This window comes from Haliotis asinina, chromosome 2 (assembly GCF_037392515.1).
Source record: "Haliotis asinina isolate JCU_RB_2024 chromosome 2, JCU_Hal_asi_v2, whole genome shotgun sequence".
Classification (NCBI taxonomy): domain Eukaryota; kingdom Metazoa; phylum Mollusca; class Gastropoda; order Lepetellida; family Haliotidae; genus Haliotis; species Haliotis asinina.
In genome coordinates, this window is record NC_090281.1 from 81,257,048 (window position 1) to 81,274,875 (window position 17,828).

General features: G+C 36.7%; 1 protein-coding gene across 1 annotated transcript in view; it reads left to right on the top strand.

Annotated features, from left to right (window-relative positions):
- Positions 1–17,828, top strand: part of LOC137274426 (sodium- and chloride-dependent glycine transporter 1-like) — a 44,768-nt gene that overhangs the window by 9,783 nt on the left and 17,157 nt on the right. The window contains exons 3-7 of the mRNA XM_067807598.1: positions 1,379–1,510; positions 15,360–15,756; positions 16,256–16,388; positions 16,763–16,897; positions 17,612–17,715. Coding sequence (XP_067663699.1) covers positions 1,379–1,510; positions 15,360–15,756; positions 16,256–16,388; positions 16,763–16,897; positions 17,612–17,715 — 901 coding nt within the window. The remainder of the gene's footprint in view (positions 1–1,378; positions 1,511–15,359; positions 15,757–16,255; positions 16,389–16,762; positions 16,898–17,611; positions 17,716–17,828) is intronic.

The window sequence follows — 17,828 nt, forward strand, 5'->3', positions numbered from 1 at the left end:
GCAGATGTTTCGTGGTTGCTTTGCAGCAAGCGCTAATTCTGAAAGCCAAGGCTGCGTAAAAACATGAACAGCAATAGCGATAGATAGGTGCCAGTTAGCTCTGGCATTCTTGGAATTCAGGATTCCTTAGAGAGCATTTTGGAAATAGAATTTGGTTTCTAATTAACAGGAAAATTAATTACAAATTTATGAGAAGAAGAGTTTCAACCACAGGTTACAATTAGTATTGGTGATATATGTTAAGAGGAGATCAATGATATTGACCCTAAGCTGTTGAGAATCTAGACTCGCTTCATGTAGAACTATAGCATTACAGTTAGGGATGGGCTGAATGGCATCAAGTATGGTTCAGGGGCTGTGTGAGAGACTAGTATATAGACATTATCGGGAAATGGAGTTGCACCATCCAAGGATGTTGAGATCAATATTCGCAACAGAGACAAATGTTGTCAAAGCCTGTATTCCCATGAATCAGTTTTGAACAAAAGTATGAAAGACAAATCATTGCCAGCTTTTCTGAACATTAATGTTATTTAAATACCTGAATATGTTGGGTTAAAAGTGATCCATTCTTTCCTGAGTTGATAGTTTAATGAAACATTTTTGGAATGCCGAACCCCAAATTTTTGTAATTACTGCTTATCAGGAATGTAACCTGCCCTATTTTGTACAGTTTGGTTTAGGAGTTTGCATACTACAGTGCTAGTCAGCGATAACTCTACCTTGTGTAGTTCAGCTTAGGCTTGATTTGAGCAGTCTAGTGTTCCATTGCACAATGTGGTCTTTGTACTTAGGTGATCTTAACCACTATACCTCTACGTAGACATACAACAGTCCTAGAGCTAAAGTTGTTTTCTACAACGGCGCTCTGATAAGAAAACCCTTCCCTGTATATCAGAATTTGAGTTAGGAGAGTTTCAATACTACGTTGTTAAATGAAAACAATTATTGAATGTAAAACGTGACTACACATTAATTTTGTCACTGCAGTTTTAAGCTCACCATGTTTAAGCACATTCAAGTTTGCAAGATGTGTTGCTAGGTACAGTGCTGAGCAGCAATAACCTCTCCACATGTAGAGGTGAATTTCTACAGTGACAGTGTCTACCAAAAATGCCAACTAAAGCACCTGTGGTCCGTTTCACAAAACTCTCGTAAGCCTAAGATCTCGTAAGTTTTCTCGTAGCATCCGTAGCTCCTGTGTTACAGTATAGCAGGTACAATGGCTACGAGAAAACTTACGAGATCTTAGGCTTACGAGAGTTTTGTGAAACGGGGCACTGGTCTGGATATCTAATAAATCCATTGGAATGTGTAGGTTTATGACAACACCTGTTTCCTTTGGAACCTTATGTTTTGGACTTTTTATTTGTTCCAGGAGCTTTCTTCATCCCCTATGTCATCTTCCTCATTCTATGTGGCATCCCCTTGTTCTTCATGGAAGTCACATACGGACAGTTCTCAAGCCTCAGTCCCGTGGCCATTTGGAGAATCTGTCCACTCTTCAAGGGTAAGTTTTTGGGTTGTTGTTTTTTCAAAATGATAGAACAAGGTATGAAAACAGCTGCAGTCTACCTGTGTAAGAAGAATATAATAGTGTGCATACACTGAATATGTCTCAAAGTGTTCATGCTGAAATGTAAATGCTTTTGTAAATTTGAAATAGGACCAAAATGGGCCCTTAGCTTGCTTTTCCCTTAGTGATTGTCAAGTTTGTCGGGTAATTCCATATACACACTCATAATAAGAAAGTATTAGCTCTGAAAACAATATGCTTGAAACAGGACATGAACTGTCAATGGTTCCCTATTATTTTATGTGCTGGGGCAGTGGGGTAGCCCAGTGGTTAAGGCGGTAACTCATCATGCCATAGATCGACTTGGGTTTGATTCCAAACATGGGGAAAATGTGTGATGCCCATTTCTGGTGTCCCCTGCAGTGGTATTGTTGGAATATTGCTAGAAGCGGCATAAAATCATACTAGCTCATTGTGCCTAAGATCCAGGTTCAATTCCCCACGTGTAGTGCCCATTTCTTGTATCCCACACCATGATATTGATGGAATATTGCTAAAAACATAGTAATACTGTTATCAATCACTCACTCACTCACTCACTCACTCACTCACTGTGCATTACATTAGACTTTTGTCCTCTCATAAAGAGCCTCAACGAACTAAAGATATTAAAACTCTACTCCACTGCAATATTGATGACATAGATTGCAAACATGGCATGATATTGTTTTTGTTTTGCCATGCATTACTCAAGATATGGGTATTGATAAGACGTCTAAGCACACTGAATCATGGCCAACCCAAATGTCACAGATGCATTGTGGGAAATGGAGTACATCAGCAACCAGATGTGTTGAGTCTGGGTCAAGAGAGATGATGTATGTCAAGCATATATAAACAAAGGAAAGGTTATGTGGTTACATGAAAAGAGGAAATTCTCAATGGTAGCCCTGGGGTGTCACCAGCAGACATGTCAGAAGGCCGCATCAAGAACAAGATGCTGTTTGATGGCTACCATATTGAACCAGTGAAACACCTTGCCCCTCTACTCATTGTTACAAGACCACAATAATTTGACTTCTTCCCAAAATGGACAAAATGAATCTGTCAAAATTTTCCTCTTTATGCCTTCCACATCTGTTGCTATGTTTGTTCAAATTTAATTTCGCTGCTTTTTTGGTTTTATATGAAGTATGTATATGATTGTTTGCTGTTTATTGTGTCCGGGCAAACACATTCAGGTAGCAGTGAATACTTTTTATTTGCAAGGTGATACACACCGTACAATTACTGAAAGAACAATAAACAGTAGATCTCTTTGACAATAAATAATGTGCAATATTTGTGTGAAAAAACATACAGAAACATTGAATGTGATACGTTCAGTGATGTTTTCACAATTTTGCAATGCATAGGAATAACAGAAGACTGATGATGCTGCAAAAAATGTACCATACAAGCTGTATCAGGGAAACTATTACAGTGTTCCTAGTACAGCTCCTGATATACAAATATTGATTATGGTTTGTCATAGTGGGTTTGTTGACACAAGGTATTCCACCATTACTCACACCACCACTCTTTGCACGGTTGTAACAAGAGAATTATATCACAAAAATGAAAAAAGTCTGTTGATACTTGTGATGGATGAGGAAGTGGTTTGTGAAAGTGACTTAGGTCAATAGATTTCAATGTTTTGTTGTCATTTGTAATAGTTAGGGTGTGGTTTGTGAATAGGAGAAGGATTTATGCAATACTCTGTACATTTTCACGAATTCACGATGGTGCAGTGGCAGTTTCCGTAACCAGACGGACATTTTCACATATGAAATGCTAAATTACATGCACACGTCTTTTAAATCTGGATAGCTGAGCACCTGTCAGTATGTTTACACATGCAAATACATGTACCAATTGGCCATGTGTGCCTAACATGAAGGAAGACAGCAGTCTTTGAAGTGTGAGAAGATTAACTACCTGTAATTAGCAAGGTGACACTGAGTTAATTTTGACACGTGTCAATTTGCTTGTCAGTGATGAAATCTTATTTGACAAAGCACATACTTTTAGCGATAGCATGGATATGACAGACTTCACTTCTTCTTATGGCTGGTTAACACGATTGAAGTCTTGACATAGTGTATCAAGCAGGAAATATGAAGGTGAAGCGGCAAGTGCTTGTTGATGTCTTATCAATCAATAAGGATTACGTCTTGAGGCCTATTATGTTCGTTTCTTTGTACGTTTCTTTGCACATGTACATATGGTACATATCTGGAAACTCTTTTATCCTGACAATTTAATGAAAACACAACTGTTCAGATAACGGAGAATGACTGTACATATTTGGACTTCAAGTAGGTTGAGATTCTTGAGTGGCATTTAGAAGTTGGTGAATATATGGACTTCATAGTCATATAATACTTCTGAGTTATCGAATAACACAACATTTCTGGGCCACTCCTTGTCCCTTCTTCAGGTGATTAAAGATAGATGTGGAAAACATGTTACATATACCAAATTTACAGGAATCCACCGATGCACATGTATTAACAGTCAGTCAATGAGGATGGATAAAAAGCAGTTATGAAAGAAAGGTATTGAAATTAATTGTCCAAATAAACACTTTACTGAACTAGAGGTAACATATTCTCACGGCAGTGCTCAGGGTGTGCTTGCACTACAGTATCTAAGTGCCAAGAGTTGCAGTAGTCTTAGGGTGTCTGTTGTTTGTGACATATTGATTCCAAGTCTGAATAGTGTATTCAGGGAGTGTTCTGTTTTCAACTGTTGGTGGTAGCACCACCTGCAGGCCACCCTGCAAGCCACCAGAGGGTGATAGGGTCTCTGTGATGTCTTCATGTCATTGTGGGACTATTTGAAGAGGAGGCCCATATAATGCCAGACTTGTTGCAGACTGAATCAAGGAACATTGGTTTTGTTTTGCTTGGCAGCTTGTACTTTCTCCATTGTTTTCTGAAGGTGTGTGATCTTGGATCAGTAGCTTCTTATCTGGATAGCATTAGCCTGCCATAGATATGAACCCATGCTATAGCAGGTGCTCTGGTAGTGATCTGTACCAGCAGGTTGTTCTGGTGTGTTTCCAGTCAGGGATATGGTTCTGGGTTATTCAAGAGATCATCCTTTCCTTGCACATTTAGAATCAAGAGAACTTCACTTCAAGCACCAAAGGTTTCAGCTCACCTGAGTGACAGTAGTATCATGGTTTGACGTGGTAGATATATATCCTGTGTTTCCATCTATAAGCATTTTACAGCAGTGGACAATGGTGAAACTTTGCATATTTCTCAAGTTATTAAAAAGGTTAAAATGCAAATTTCAATATGACGGCCATTGCAATAGTGCTACTTATTTAATAGTTAAAACTTAAAATATGCCATCAAATATTTTAAAAATTGATATGCCAAAGAAATAACTTTTATTGTGTATGCAAGTCAGAGTTCTATCCAACTGCTCCACAGCAGTGTGTACTATCAGTTCAACAGTGTACCCTATACTTAATGAAATCATAACAGTATCAAAGAATGAGCACTATGATAAGCTGCTCTAGGCAAGAGAGAAGCCGGTGTTGGCAGAAAAACAGGAATGTGCCATGAGAGGTATGTTCTTTGTCCAAGTATCCACTTAACTGATGTCATAAGGGTCAAATGGTCCACTTTCAGGGTTAATATGATGTGTTTATCTATGATTTTCATGTTGATTTGATCAATTAGAAGATTATTCAATTGTCGCGCTTGTTAACATGCAGTTACTTTAGGTCGTGATTTGGACCACATTCCTCCCAGCATGCATCAGTAGTCACAGTAAGGGCTTGTTGAATATTTTGTTAGATAGAGAAACAAACAGTAAAAAATGCATCAAAAGATGATGCAGATAACTTTTCTAGGATCACATAAAGGTACAGAGTCTGATGAAGGATTAAACTCAAGAAGACATGCTTCTCTAGAGAGGTATGTTTTAGAAGGTTCTATTGTACTGAATACTTTAGTTAAGGGAAAAGGAGAGGGAAGATGAACATAGTCAAAGATTTAGTTGTGAAAGGAAATTAAAGTTTCCAAGTCATGGTTTCTTTTGGAAATATGTTTTTCTGTAAGAAAGATGAATTTAAAGGTGTTTAGATAGTTAATTAATTTTGGAGGGTTTTTTTTTGTATTACATATAGTTATGTTACTAGGATCAAGTGATGGATGTAGATAGTCTTGTTAAGTGATACACATTGTGGGATGATAACATGATATATGATGGAATCTATTACACTTCAGCATAGTCTCTGAAAATATAATATTTCAACAGAAACAAGAATCTGCATCTATATCGAAAAGAAGTCCTATTGGGATGGGAGAAAAAATGTGAGAAATCTAGCATGTTTCCTTCCTTTGATTTTTGCTGCTGGCTAATAGAAAGCCTTAGCATGCAATTGACTGTAGGTTATAAAACATTATTAAGTGTTCTTGTTCATAGTTATATAACCCAACTGAAAAACATTCTTCAATCATTGTCCCTTAAACATTCCACAAGATATGTATCTATTGAGAAGTAATTCCAAAACAGATGCTCACAATGAACCTACAATAGGCCCCATATTATTATTTCATGTTATTTATAACTGACTTATAACATATACAGTATACACAATAGCTATTGTCCATTATTGTAACTGTAGACAGAAACTATTGTCCATTACTATTTACACAGACAATGGGCCTTTGAAGAGGTGTAATGTTTTCTGAGTAAAAATAACTAAGTTTTTTTAAATGAAGCATGTTTATGTACCTGTAGTGAACCTGGTTTAATTTAATACAGTTTTTAAAAGTATAGTTTGGAATTTGGTCAGATACAATCATCATAATTCATAGCTTACTCAGCAATACATCTGGTCGGAGAATAATTGAGGTGTTACTTAAAATATCAGCTTTTCTTATGATTAATGTTTAAATTAACTGAAGCAACAAAGCACTGGGCAGTGTAGACTTCAAGCGAGGATACATGGTTATTATATACAGTGGTCATTATTTGTAGATTCATACATACATGCACATAACTATATGTACTTGATGAAAACTATCCAAATTATTAATTACTTATGACAACATGTGAAAAAGTATTAGCCCCAGAGTTCCTTACTCTGTATAAAAAGAACTGTCAAATAATCAGCTGATGATTAGATTATTAATTACACTGTGTCTGTTATTGAAGGTATGGAAAATTTCCAAGGTTGTTTTTTCTGCCTCCAGGTGCACTGAAGCTTTTATCTGTTGCAGCCAGCTTCAGTGTTATGTGGGCGTCCCTTGCACGGAAAGCTTCACAAGACAAACCAGATGTGCCTCTAGCATTCGTACCTAGGTGTAATATTGTGTGTCTGATACTATAGTTATTCCAAACATTTGCATTTCTCTGTTAGAGACTGCTTGTAATACAGAATGGAATGAAGACATTTTACTAGGATTTTCGTCTTGGGTTTCTTTTAATTTACTAATAAAACCCTTTTAAGGAAGATTTGAAGATTTATTTAATTAAGAATTGTGTATTTCTTATGTTGTGGTGATTTATTAAAGACAGGCATATTCTTTAGCAAAAATCCTACTTTTAATTTGTAAGAATTAATCAATTTTGAATTAGTATAATTTTCTTAGTTTGTAATATTTTCCTTTTTAGTTAAAGGACAGCTGACATGTTCGTGTAACTATATTAATATGTTGAACTGATAGAGAATTACATTTTTAAAGAATCAACTTCATACTAACCATAGCAAACTTAATCAGAGATTAAGGTAACTTTTAGAAATACGAGAAATCACTCGTATCTCTCAGTGATTTGGAAAATGAACAAAAATTATATCAAGTAAACAATATGACTGACTTAACTTGCTGTTTCTTGGGAAGGAACAGGTGGTTATCTTGGCATTTATTTTGGTAAATATGTTCATATTATATTCATACACACAAGGACGAAGTGAGTGTTCAATATCAAGTTAAAATCTATAGACTCTAATAAAGGCCCAGAAGATAGATAAATGGCTAATTGAGGTGAAAACAACTCATGAGTCACAGTGTTTTTATGCCTCCAAGGTTGTGTGAGCTGTGGCGGCATAATCTGTCCTTCATTGTTTATGCATCTAGCTGAAGACTTGTTGTGGCATGTTGGAGTTCGGACAACTTTACTTCATGATTGTCTTTATGAATTCTTATGTAAACAACCACATTTCCTATGTTTTGCCTTGAGCAGCTGTGAAATATGGTGATCAAATTTGGAAACAGGAGACTGTTTTAGCTATGACAGAACTATCAGCCCCTGTGGTATATTGAATCATTGTTGCCCATGACATTAATGGGATATAAAGGGTCTAGTTGATTTGTACAGTGCGTCTGGATGGGGTATTGGTACTAAACTGCAACAGTGTATCAGTGGGCAGCTATATGGAAACAATGAATATCCTAGGTAGGGAAAAATACCATAGTGTCTCTTTAAAGAATGAGAGGTAATGTCAGGTGAAGATTCACATAACTTTGACTCATGTGTACACCTTTTTATGGTGTTCTTTATAATTTCTTACGCAAAGGCCATTTCACAAGCAGTATTGGCACAGCAGCTATCTTTTATCTGTGTAAACATTTACGTGCTATGACATTTCAAGCGCTGATATTGCTTTGTGAAAAACATGCTCAGACAGATACCTCTTTAAAAGAATGTGAGGATTTTGTTAACATTTCGAAGTCAAGCTCTGTTTTTGAACACTGAAGCCTTCTTTTTAACACGTCAGCTTTGATTGTGAATAAAATTCAAACAAGTTGTACAGAGGCTGCCACTAGATGGAACATTGTTGAGTGCAGCATTAAACAATAGCGAAACGTGTAGACAGAGTGTGGTTTTTAGGCATTGTAGCTACATACCACAAATTGTTTTGTTGTGCTTTAGGCATTTCATTGTTTAAAAGAAGACTGGATGTTTTTTTCTGAAATTCTTCTGTGTCAAGAATACATGTTACAATAAAAAAAAATTGTGTATTAAATCTGTATTTTAGGTAGTTAACCTGCAAAGGTGTGGGTTAGAATCAATTTTAACCACCCATTCTTGTCACATGGTTAAGAACAGGAATGAATTGTCAGACTCGTTGATTTGGTTTGTTTGTCATAGCATCCTAACTGTGTCAGTCAAGGTTTTTTTTATGTCAATCACTGGATTACCTTGTCAGACTGTCATTTGCCCACTGCTGTCATAGCTTAGTGTGACACAAAATAGAAAGACCATTGGCTATGAAACTAAATTTGGCCAGACTATCTGACAGACCTAGATTAATGCTTCGTTTTGAAAAAAATATGTGGTTATATTAAACTTTTAATGACAAAGTTGATGAGAAACTTGTTCTAACAGTTTTAGACATTAAAACGTCACACCTGTTCTTCAAGTTTCCACTCCTCTTTCACAGAAACCTGAATGGATATGCAATGCAGCTTGTAACTTAGCTTAGACATTTCAAATATGCAGTTCCTGTGAAAATAGCTATTAAAGTTTCATCTGTAGATGTTTTAGCAAAGAAACCAGGCTATTACCACTAAAAGTGATATTCCAGCATGTTGAATATACTTTGGATGAGAGCCAAATGTCATATGTTCTGTTAGTATACAGGGTAGAATCAGTGCCTGAAGAATGACAGCCATGGTAAGCATAATAGCATGTGTCAGAGGCCATGGAACTAAGACGTTTCCACTGCCATGATAAATACTTGAGTCATTTTGAGATGCTTGCATATGCAAGGATGTATAAATATGATGAGGTGGAGTACCATAGTTAACACATATACATGGCGGGACAGATTGTTTTGACATTTACCCAGCTTGATAACAACTCTGATTGATAATATTTATGGATTATTCTTTGGTGAATATATATATAACAAAATGCATTGTTTATAATATTGTAAGAATTCTGCAAAAATTATGGACATGGGATTGGCATTTTGTTTATTATTTTTGTGTGTGATTCATTCCTGGCTAATAGTATGGTACTGATAACAGCTGTTGAAACTGTGAGCTTGGAGTAACGGTTTATTGATCTTTGTTTAGAAACACCTTGTTCCTCATGATATAGCTGTTAATAGTTTTCTAACCTGTTGTGAGATTTTTCAACATTGTAAAGGATTTGCATATATCCATTACAGTTTCTACCAAAGTATATATTTTTCGTCGTGGTCTCATAATGAATACTTTAAAGTGGAATCAGTAAGGTTTTATAGAGTTTATTTTCTTATCATTATTTATTTGTTCAAGGCCGAGTGTGCAATGTAACATTTGAAAAAAAAACATGCTCATCTGTTACAAAATATGTAAAAGCTAGATTCAAAGAATTTAAGCGTTTCTGATAAAGTTTAAGTATCACAGAGAGATTTTGCTTGCAAAGGACAAATACGGTTTTGTATTTTGATTGGTTCAGAAATTAAAACCTTATGCCCTTGGAGTGTCATCAGCTAAAGAATGAGACTAGTTTCTTCTGTCCTGCACACTAAATATCTGACAACTGAACCTTACACAAACTGTACAAGGAAGTACCAGCATATCATCATTGCATTATGTTGTCTTCTCTTCCATTTAGCACCTCTAGACCCATCATTATGTCATATTTTTTTTCACCCCCATCTAAGACCCTCATTTACATGTCAGTTCATATTTTATGCGTATGCAATGCTTTTTGTGTAAAAAACAGCAGCTCAGAAAGGTAGCTCCTTTGCCTAATAGCAAATATCAACAAGTTTAATTTGTTTAATTATGTTTGAAGTGAGTTATTTCCAATGGCATTTCTGAGTGAGTGAGGTTAGTGTATGCTTGTTTTAGCAATATTACGGCGAGGACACCAGAAATGGGTTTCACACATTGTAGCCATGTGGGGAATCAAACCTCTTTATTTGACATGCCATGTGAAGGACTTAAACACCCACTATCCTACTGCATTGGGATAAGAGAACAGGTCTCTTGTCTTATTTTTAGCATCCAAGGACTTAATACAGTACAATACAGTATCAGTTACTCATCTGTGGATCAGCCTCACAAGGAAACTCAGTATTTCTGTAGAATGTTTGTTTTCTATTTTGAAAGTTGCTTTGTTTTTGCCTCACTTGGCTTATCAGTATGACAATATCATTTGAAATACTATAGTCAAAAGCTATTGACAATGAATTTATAATCTGATTGAGTGAATAATGATAAACACTTTGAGGACATCCTCCTTAAATAATTTACTAAATGCAGTATATTTATATTTTAAAATATCTTTTGAGCTACCTTCACAAATTTGTCTCTAAATCATAACTGAAAGATGAAAACAGTCTGTAAGGAACTAGTACTTTGTGCATGCATCCCTACAATGGACAACAGGCAGTTGTAAGATAGCTGTATCTCGATTTTCATAGAAAATGAAATATTGAAAAATGGACAATATGTTTCAGCAGAAACTGATACAGAAAATGTAGCTTTAGACAGGAACAGCTTTTCAGCATATGGAAATATGACCCCTGGTATTGATTTTTGTATCAACCTGGTGTAGTCGTGGAAACAAATCAAGATTTGAGCCAAGCTGATGCAGTGGATATTGCTTATACACTAAACCATAGCTAGGATGTTTGTCAACTAACAGCAGACTTTGTGTGATGGCTTGAAACAGGTTCATGAAGTCTGTATTGAGAATTATGGTTTTGACACTAAAAGAATTTTTGGGTTTAGTAGTTTTGTGTGATTGATATTTTCACATATGAAATGAAGTTATGCATGTGGCAGGAAAAAAGTATCAAGGTAACACTCTTTATAGATTATATTACGTAGTTGCAAGAAAATAGTTTGTAAATGTGTGATGTATAGCAGGAGGTGCATGGTACACGCATGCTTTCTCTACTTCCATGGCAACAGTGCATTAGCATTGACCTCAAGGTCAGTCTAGCTCTGCTGCCTATCTACTTGACCACATTCTCTACATGCATTAGTTAAACAAGCCGTCCATGTTTGGCGAAGATCAAGGTACAATTGCAGATTAGAACAGTGAGACAAAGTGCTCTTTGAGATCTATGATCCCTTGATTAATGACATCTGACCCCAGATCAAACCTTAGTCTCTTGTGTCCCTGCTGCTTATGGGTTTAGGGCAAGGGTGTGAAGTAAGCCTGGTTTCAAGGCTGTATTGAATGTCAAATCCATGGATGTACAGTAACTCTATCCTTATGATAGGCGAGATAAGAAACAGTAAGGACAAAGTCTTTGAGGAGAAAATGGTTCTTATTTATAATGGAGGACTTCAAGCTGTTAATCATTTCCTCAGAAACCTGTGCTAGTCCCTGTCCCAGACCTATTTTTGGCTTGCTTGATTAGCTTCTCTGGTAGCTGCAGAAAATTGCGGCTTCTGGTCATTTCGGAGTCAAAGGTCATTCATCATAGTCACCAGAAGGAGTCTGACTTGATATGTATGAATATAATATGTAACATTTTGTCAACTTCTTTATAATGAGAATCACATTTTGGAGTATATTCTTACTCCTTCATTTACCTGATTAAGAAGCTGACATCTAATAAAGTCTCTTCCTTACATGTTTCACATCTTAAGTGATTCAAAGACCTGTAATATTTTGATTAAACAAGAAATTCCATTCAAACTGAGAAAGCGCCCCAATGAGTTTCAAGGGGAAGATCAAAACATCTGTTAGCGTTTTCACTTTGCAGTAAGAGATGTGCAAAAGGGAAAATATAATATAGTTGAAAACTGTGAGGCAGAAGTGGAAGCAGTGATGCTTCATGCAGCAGTCAACAATATTCCTTCTAGTTCACGGGTGCATGGAAATCTGGATGAAGCAATGCTTGACTGAGCAGTGACCCAGATGTATATGATGAAACACAATTAACAAGGTCCCCCCAGCATCACTGGCTCCTGGTTAGTGATAACAGGCTCCTGTTATGCACAGCATCTGTAGCTGTATGCGTCAGATGGTGTACCCACAGAGTGGATAGGTAGTGGGTTGGTCCATGGCTTAAACTAACAAAAGATGATAACAATATGGTACCTGAGTATGAGTGAGATATGTGTTACGTCGCTGTAGCCATATGCCTCAGAGGGGATACCCACAGAGTGGATAGGTAGTGGGTTGGTCCATGGCTTTAGCATACCCAAATTGAATTAGTTTGTTTTCATGCTGTTTTTTGCAATGTTCCAGCAGGGAATAGCAGAAATGGGCTTTACACATTGTAGTCATGAGGAGAATCGAACCTGTGCCTTGCCCCACTGCCCTAATCGAGGTATCTACATGGGAATAATACAAGGACATGGTAGCTGGAAGTCAGACTAGTTTAATGGGTGTCCATTGCAGCGTAGTATGTCAGTGGGTTAGCACTATAAATCCAACATTAGTTCGGTCTAATTCAGGCAGCCACACACAAATGTATTCATGTCAATGAATATGTGGAACAATCTTACCATAAACCTCATTGTACCTGACCACACCTGTAAAGGTGTGTTTTGAAGATATAATACCTGGTTGAGTCCATGATGAATATATATATGACAAAGAAGGTAGTGAGAATGGGAATAAAAGAACTATGTTTCATAATCGAACATTCTTATTGCAATATAAAAATTATAGTAATGGCTGCCGATTTGTTTTCTGTACCAATTATGAACAGTTAATATATAAAAGAAAATTGAGGGCCTGTATTTAGGGGAGTGATTGTAAAGATTCTGTTTTAGAATTCATAGTTAATTCCTTTGTGAAACAATAGCTGGGTTATAAGGAAACGATAAATATTGAGCCATTATTTTAGCGACATCGTGGGTTGCTGGTATTATTAACCAGGGAAAACGCAAGAAAACATGAGGGCCAGCCAACATTGTGTGGGAAGCTATTGATGGATTCATTCACTTGCCGTTGCTGTGGTCACAGACGTGAACGTGATTCATACACAGTGGGGAATTTCCACTCAAATTTAGCACGGGAGAGTTCATTACTTTTGAGGGGGGATTGGTTGTTCTGGATTTTTTTGTGTTCAAGCAAGAACCAAGGAAGAAGGGGTTCACAGGGTTGAGTCCACTTCCGATTGTTAGAGGCTGAAAACACGACTTGCATTGTAGTGGTATTTGTTGGAGATAAAATGTTATTGATTTTTAGATAAACAGCTGCTTGCTCTTGAAGTGGGTCTGGCTGTTGCAGTGCATATTTTGTTGAAATTATTTGCAACATATTATTGTACTTATTATATTCTGATACCTGTAGGAGTTACTTAATGTACATAATAATGAATAAATTATGTGTGAACATCAATATTTATTGAAAAGTAATAGCATCCAAATTTTTCATTTGTTGATTGTAAATGTTATTTGGAAGGATATGCATATGTGTTTAACATGTTGATATGATTCAAGTGATTTGACTAGATGTTATATACCATAGGTATCTTGTTAGACTAATGTTTAGTCTCTAAATATTAATTTTGATTGTAACAAATAAACCCATTTAAACTGAAAGAGAGATGAGACATGCTGCATTTAGAGCTTTTCAGAGAGGCCTGGGCAGTAGTTTCAGATGTGAGGCAGACTAGTAGTTGTTTTTAAAAAGTTTTCAAATTGCAAGTGCATTCTGACTCCAAACCATCTGCACCAACAACATGAGATCATCATAATGACTTTAATAGGACATGTTTATCTTTGTGTTATTTAACCTAGGGCTTGCTGCACAATGTTTTGAAATATTTTACCACCATGTTTGTGTCAATGACGTATGGTGATATGTGGATGATGACAACAACACTGACAGGCTCAGTGGTGATTTATGAGCTCAGTGAATGGAAAATTACCACAACATTGAGGAAGCTAGGAGAGAAAACGTTGTTTTCCTTGTTGATTTAATGAGAGGTTGTGCACCAAATTGTAAACATATTTAGCTCTCTTAACTGAAGGCCAGGTGCTCCTAAGTTGTCCTGTTGGTTATGTAATAAAATTTAGCCCAGTTCATTTGATTTTAGCATCAAGTGGTTATTTAGAATTTATTTGAATAGCAATGCTGACATTAACTTTTGTCTTTGTTTTGAACCACTGACCTCCTGTTCCTATTCGGGGGAGTTCCAGTGCTGTATGCTTCTGATTTTGTCAGTGGAAAGAAAGTAAAATATAATTTTGGATTGCTAATGAGACCCAAATTTCTAACTGATTGATTCTATAATGGAAATTGTAAACAATTTAAGACAACTGACAAATATATTTGAAAGTAATATGTTCAATTTTGTTAACCACTTGCAACAGCCTTGCCAGCATTCTGATTGATTAAATGATGATGATGTTTTCATGTGAAACTAAAGTTGAGCCACTCCGTAACAGACTTATTAAAAGGAAGCAAAGAGAAGGTATTTTGGATGTGCTTCAATAAATCTGAAAAATACACAATAGGGTATTCAGTCAATTTAGGTTGAAATAAAAATGATGATTGATTAATGATTAAATAACTCAAGACAGGGATAAGTGCACAAAACATAAATGAGAATCATGGTCCTGAATTCTCTGTACCAAACAGGATCTGAAATATGACATTTTATGATTTACCACAGGAAATAGAGGTTTCAGGACCATGTGTCTTATTAATGTTTTGTTCACACACACACAAAAAAAGTGAAAAAATATCATCAAAATACCAGTGACTGTAACAAAGTTATGATTTAACATTTTAGTTTAGAACTGAACTGCAGTTCTGGATTGAGGTATTTATTTATGAGGTTAACATGGCTCTCTGAAGAAAAGAACTTTGATAGTCCTGTAATTTTTTGTTGACAAGATTCACTGACATTTTGTGTATTTTGTTGCAGGTGTTGGTATCGGAATGGTGATTGTATCGGGCATCGTGTGTGTGTACTACAATGTGATCGTAGGATACACGGTGTACTACCTCTTCATGTCATTTCGGGCAACACTGCCATGGAGCAACTGTAACAACGAGTGGAACACAGACAACTGCGTGGATAGCAAGAACTACGGCAACACCTCAACCATCAGGAACTACATCATCACCAACTGTCTTGATGGAAACACAACACACATGCCAAGTGAATTATCTGGTCTTACGAATGACAACTCGACTGAATATTACGTCCACCAGACGTTTTTTGGCCCTGGCAAATTGTGTGCCAACCAGAGCATCACTGACCTCATGGAGAGCCTAAACTCATCGGACAAGAGCATGTCGGCCAGCGAACAGTTCTGGGAGTAAGTCTGTTTTTTAGTTAAGTGTGATTTGTATGCTGTAATATATCATCCTTAGCATTAGGGGTGGTGGGCTGGCCTTGTAGTTTAAACCCTCACACATAAAGCTGAAGACATGGGTTCAAGCCCCACGTGGGTACAATGTTAAAGATACCTACAATCTGTTTCAAGGCCACACTCATCTTATATACAACTAAATCAGTGTCACCCATTCCTAGTGTCACATGCTATGATATTGCTGAAATATTGCTAAAAGTGGCATGACATTAAACTGACTTAAAGCAACACTATATCCAAGCATCACTATCCTGTTGTTTTGAAATCCGAGGAAGGTCAACAGAAGTTTTATGTGATGGCCTTACACTTTTAATCGATAACTTTTCTATTGTTCATAACATTTCTTGTGCCTTGTAAATTATTTACGGTAATGTCATTTTGTTATACTTTGAATCTTTTCTGTATTGTGCCTGTTTTAAATAAATCATTTTTTTATTGTGTTCAGGCACCATGTGTTGGAGATGACTGATGGTATTGAGGACATCGGTACTTTGAGGTGGCAACTGTTGATCTCTCTCATTGTAGCCTGGCTGTGTGTTTTCTTCTGCCTCTTTAAGGGGGTCAAGGTCCTAGGAAAGGTCAGTAATGGTCCTAATTTGTTAGAAGCTTGATGCAGGATAAGTTGAAACAAACTAAATGTTAAATATAATCAAAATGAACCTGTCATTACAAACACTCCTGAATCAGTTCTCATCGTTTAGTTTCGGCTACAAATGAAAACTGAATAAAGGACTAGGAAATCGTTTGTGGTAGTCCTCCAACAAGTTTTAAAAAAATATTTTTATCTTTGCTCAAGGTATCAATCACTAAATTGTCTGGTTCAGATTTGATTATTTTGTTGCAGGACTGTTCCTTAGAGCACCAAAATACACACTCACTTTGTATATGTATGTAAAGATTCTTATGTATTTAGTTATGCCTGGCACAATCTGTGAATGACTTGTGTTGCTAGGTAATGCACTTCGCAGCTCCCTTCCCTTATCTGGTGTTGATGGTGTTGCTGATCCGAGGTGTGACGTTGCCAGGAGCGATAGAGGGTATCAAATACTACATCATTCCTCGGTTTGAGAAACTGGCTAACTTCCAGGTAAGCTATATAACCACCATGCTATAACATTCAACTCATACAGACGACATTATATATTCCCTATGTTCTGAGGGAAAGAATAAATGATCACATTAAAGGACAAGTGTTACCTTATTTTCGTCCAGGTTTCTTCTCAAGCTGTCTCGCATAGGTCGTGAAGAAACCTGAACGAAAATAAGGAACTCTTATGCTTTCATGTGATCCCTTATTTTCCTCAGTACATTAATGGTCAAAGTATTTTTAACATTTGAGAAAAAAACCAGTGAAACCTCACACAAAATTTGATGTCAGACGTGCTGCTGGAAAGGACAAACGACGTGTGATACTGATGTTGCGGAAATGTTTTTGATATTGAATTTGATTCACCTTTCTTGTTGGTGTCATATCTTGAGAGAAATTATTTACATAGTTGTGTACAATTTCCTTCACAAAAGTAAACATACCATTGCATCTGAGTGAGTGAGTGAGTATGGTTTTAAGCTGCTTTTAGCAATACTCCTGTAATATCTTGGTAGGGGGCAACAGAAATTGACTGCAAGCATTGTACTCGTGGTGAATCGAACCTAAGTCTTTTGGCATGATGTGCAGACACATTAACCACAGTGCTACCCCTCTGCCTTGTTATGCAATTGAGATACCTCAAAGGAGAAGAGGAGATATCAGTAAAGTTTCAGGTGAAAGACAAGATCTGACTCGTTATTTTGGCTGTTTCAGGTTTGGGGTGATGCAGCATTGCAGATCTTTTACTCGGTCGGCATGGCGTGGGGTGGTATAATCACCATGGCCAGTTACAACAAGTTCAGCCACAATGTCTACAGGTATGTAAGAACTGGTGTATTGCTCCCAGTGTTGTATCCCTGAATCGTCTGGTTTGTGAGATTGTACTGACAGTGTACATTATATCTCAAAAGTTAAGTTTTGTTAGCAAAGA